General features: G+C 33.7%; 1 protein-coding gene across 1 annotated transcript; it reads left to right on the forward strand.

The window, feature by feature from the left end:
* The first annotated feature begins 244 nt into the window (after window positions 1–244).
* On the forward strand, window positions 245–3,286 carry LOC130644763 (transcription factor SOX-14-like). The gene is made up of 2 exons (XM_057450490.1): window positions 245–723; window positions 815–3,286. The coding sequence occupies exons 1-2, from the start codon at window positions 314–316 to the stop codon at window positions 1,668–1,670; spliced, it is 1,266 nt and encodes a 421-aa protein (XP_057306473.1). The 5' UTR covers window positions 245–313; the 3' UTR covers window positions 1,671–3,286.
* Window positions 3,287–4,711: the final 1,425 nt, after the last annotated feature.

Genomic DNA, 4,711 nt, shown 5'->3' on the forward strand with positions numbered 1-4,711 from the left:
TACCCCCGGCATGTATTCTACCAACGACGATTTGGAGCAAGTCAACCATTGTAAAAGCGAGTATAATGTATTTTAGAGGCGGAAACAACTGGCTTTCTTCTTTCTATTGTATAAAACACGTGATATTGGTTTATTCAAAACAATAGGACGGCGCCAAAAACAATAAAAAATACAATACGATCATTAGGGGAATAACAAAACCATATTGCTCTATTGTCGATTGTTGATAAATCAATTGTTATTTCAATTTTTAGAATTTTACAAAGGAATTGTCACGAAACATAGACATTGTAGATAAAGTTTAAAAACAAAAATGGCGGCTATCGGAGCGAATTCGAATTTGGAATCACATGCTGTACATAATGACACAAGCATTGTTATTGAGGGACAAAAAAGTGGAAGTGGGATTTCATCATCAAGCATTCTTTCCGAAGCAGCTGATGGTCTTCGTGGAGATGAAGGAATACTCTCAGATGAAGCGTTGCTAAGACTAACAATAAGTACAAGTGGCCAGGAACATGCCGCTACAGAATTTTTGGATAGTAAAAATAGTCGTGTAAAAAGACCTATGAATAGTTTTATGGTGTGGGCTCAAACAGCAAGAAAGAAATTAGCAGAAAAGTATCCACATTTGCATAATGCCCATTTAAGTAAAATGTTGGGAAAGTTGTGGAAAATGTTATCTGTTGAGGAGAAACAACCATATGTACAGGAAGCTGCTAGGTATATATATTTTCTGTACTGATGAAATTGTACATTTAGCTACATGTAATTTTATATAATCGATTAACTTCTCCTTTTCACTTTTAAACAGACTAGATAAACTTCATAAGGACGAGCATCCAGAATATAAGTACCGACCACGACGAAGGCCAAAAGGAATGAAAAGGGGTTATAACACACCAACTATGATGATGAGTCCAACTGCTGTTCCCGGAAAACCATATGCTGTACCTGCAAACTGGGCACGTGTTATACATACCACAGAAGGAGAAGTTATATCATCTCCAAGAGTTGAAGGTACACAAATTGTATATGCAACAGATGGTACACAATATTATGCTGTTGCAAAAGGTAGTGGATTTACTCCCACCATGGCTGCTCCACATGGTGGATCAGTTATAGTTTCACCAACTCAAGTAACCCCTCAGCAAGCCATTGCTAACACAAATGCCGCAACCACAAGCTCAAATTATCCTGCCTATGTCACAGTACCAATACCTGCAACTTCAACTGCTATATTTCATCCTGTTGCTATACCGGTCCAAGGTGTACATACACCAGCATTTGTTCTGCGTCCACCTTATCATGCAGGAACAGTCTACTCACCAACAGTCTTACAAACAGCGACAACAACTAGCACATCTGGAATTCCTATTGCATACCAAAGTATAGAACATCGAACCATAGAAACTCCGACTCAAGCCACAGTAAAAACTGAGGGTGCTAACAGAATACTAAAAACACCTGAAGGGGAGACAATAGTTATAATTCAGAGACCAGTTGAAAGTATACCTGTTCATGTAAAAGAGGGTAGTGCTGTAACCACAAATGGTTTAGCGATGACAGCTCAACCTCATATTATACAACAACACATTGTTCATCAACCTCCACCCAGTCAAGAAATAAAACAAATATTGATTGAACAGCCTGTTCAGTCACATGCATAATTTTTATATTTCTGCTTTTATTTTTCTACAGTGTTTAAGAGTGCATAAACTGTAAGTATGAATTATATTACATTTTATTCTTGTGTTTTGTTATTTAGATCCTAACCTATTTTATGTTTCACCATTACATATTGGCGTATTGTATAAAATTTAAATTTTATTGTTTTAAATCTGGAGTTACACACATTTGCTGAAAATACTTGGATGTATTGGAAACTGGTTTCGAATTTTTTTTGCAGTGTTTTATTTCATGTTTTGTTTACTTTCACTTGATAAAACTGCTGTAACAAGATATTTAAGAACTGCGAATAAATACGTTATCTATGGATCATTTGTTTGAAATTTTGTAAAAATAATATAAAATTGGCTGAATGTAAATCAACCTTGATATTACTTTTTGTGTACATGTACAACAGAAAATTGCAGTGTTGTTTTGGTAATAACACTAATAATTTTTTTTTTGTTATTTTGAACAGATGGAGCATTATTTTATTCACAATCACCTCATTCAAAAGCCTTTTGTTGTTATTAAAAGAGACCTATTGTGCTTTATTAATATTTTATGCTCAATCTACACCTTGGTCTTTCAGGGGGTAATGTTATTATACTGTTGTGATATTATAAATAAGTGATGTTTTGATAGTGTTTTAATTCATATATTCATATATCCACTACCATTCAATGTTAAGCATCAGTGATTTAACAATCTTTCATTAAATCTTTTTTATCATCAAAATGTGGGGCTAGGCATTCATTGGATAAAGATCAACCTTCAGTCATTTTATACATAAATTACTATGATTAATTTGTATTGCAGGTTTAGCAATTATAAATTGATCTGAATTGTTAATGTTTATAAAAAGATTGCCATGACATTAGAGTTTTATGTTTTTATGTTTTAGGTATGTGTATTTCTTTATGTGAGATGTATTGTCATGTTATTTGTCAACTTTGCCCAATTTTATTTGTATGTCTATTTATAAGGTTTTGCTTTTGGTGACAATGATGTCATTTTTCGAGGGTTTTTTTTCTAATTGAAAGTAAAAGTGAAATCATAATGAACTCAAGAATTTCATTTCTTTATATCTCTGTTTCCTGTGTAAAAAAAGGACCAATGAATGATGTTAAATTCAATAAAAGGAATCTGAAAAAAAGGAATTTGATCTGTAGTAGTTGTTGTCATGGGCTTACATAGTGCACAGTTTGCAAACATATTGCATTTTCACTTAAATTTTTAAATGTATAATAGTGTTAATTGTCTTTGTATAAATGAAAAGTATTTGTGGAATGTTAATGTTAGCCATAAATGACAATAAAACATTTGATAGGTTGTCTCATTCTCAAAGTCGTGTCTAAAATGACAGGGGGGTTAAATTGTACTTTACATCTTTAATTTCTTGCTTTTAATGTTTTTGTATGTCTTTTTCATTTCTTCTTTAGTTTAGTGTGAAAGAAATATACCACTAGGGCATGTTTTACACTATTTCATTTTTCTCACATTGTAAATATTACTCTTATATATATATATATATATGTGTGTAAGAAAATGATTAAATTATCCACTAGACATTGTATATATTGTGAATAATAAACAGTAATGTATTATAGCCTGATAACTTGTGAATTATCTGCCCATCCAAACACATAACTTAGTAATAAGACATCGAAGCAACGCCATATTTGGTTGTTTGTTGTGAGAAGTTTGGTTTCCCGTGTAATTAGTGGGTGTGAGAGAATTGAAGGAGTTTGGATAAAAGACCTTAAGAGGATGCATTGAATAAAATTTAGTGAATTTTATTAAATGGTTATAAAATGATTTTTTTGAACTGTGTGATAATCCACTAACAAGGGGACACTCAAAATAAAATATGGAAGCCTCATAGTAGGCTGGATAAAAGAAAATTTTCATTTGCTTCTCGTGTTATTAGTGAATGGACATTCTACCAGAGAAAGGAGTGTCTGCTACTTCAACCATATTTCGAGATTGTTAGGGGCTTTATACAAGTCAAAGAAGACTGCCTGCCCCAGTTCTAAAACGATCACCGATGTTGGCCCACTTAAGACCATACCGGTGGTCCGGTAAGTTAAAATGGGCAAAATTAATCGTCACAGAGAATACTGCGAGAAGAGTGCGCACCCATGCAAGTTAAATATAACCAGAACATGGGAGGGGTTAGGTGTCCTGTATCTTAATACAGCTTTCGGACGAATTTTCTTGTGATGTAATACCAAAGAAAAAACATATTCAATAAAGTTTAAAAAATCTTTTTAAAAGGGAAATCAAAAATGTTTAGTAATAATAATCAAAAAAATTGTATATCGTATTAAAAAGAAGTCCAGAAGTTCTGTCTCCCACACGACACAGCAGGCAATAAGTCAGCCCTGCCCTTGGTTTTGTGAGAAGAGATGTTCTGCGAAGACTCTAACAATTGAGTCTCCTGTACAGTTTTGCTTTGCATTGAACTGTGCCTGTGACAAGCATTTTCAATGCATGTCACCGGCGGCTTCTGCGATATTCAACTTAATGATCCCCTGACCTTCAGTTCGTAAATAGCACATGTACAACTTACTTCCTAATCAGTTTATCTTAAAACATAGAGAGCTAGTTGGGACAGAACTATTTACTTAAGAAGTACACCATCGGGAAGGTACCGTATTTTCCGGTATATAACTCGCACATCGTATAAACCTCATTTCTTAGGTAAAAGCTTTTTCTTCATCACTCACCAAATTAAATCCATGCCATATTTAGCAAAAAAAATCCGTTTCTCTTGATTTCATTCACCCTAATTTCTGCGCCCAGGGTTGGGTACATTAGGGTGCAGATAGGAGTGGTACCAGTTGGGGAAGCTTTGTCTAATTTTAATCTAATTTATCTATGCAAGGCGTGACTATTGACCAAGTAGGTGAAAGAGATCTAACTGTTTTTACGAACTGCCATTTTATTGCCAGGACTTCTTTTTTGTAATTTTTGCAATTCACTTAATTTCTGATAAACTGTTTACATCATCTAAAGGGACACCATTTTTGTAACATAACAT

The sequence above is a fragment of the Hydractinia symbiolongicarpus genome, chromosome 5 (assembly GCF_029227915.1).
Source record: "Hydractinia symbiolongicarpus strain clone_291-10 chromosome 5, HSymV2.1, whole genome shotgun sequence".
Lineage (NCBI taxonomy): Eukaryota > Metazoa > Cnidaria > Hydrozoa > Anthoathecata > Hydractiniidae > Hydractinia > Hydractinia symbiolongicarpus.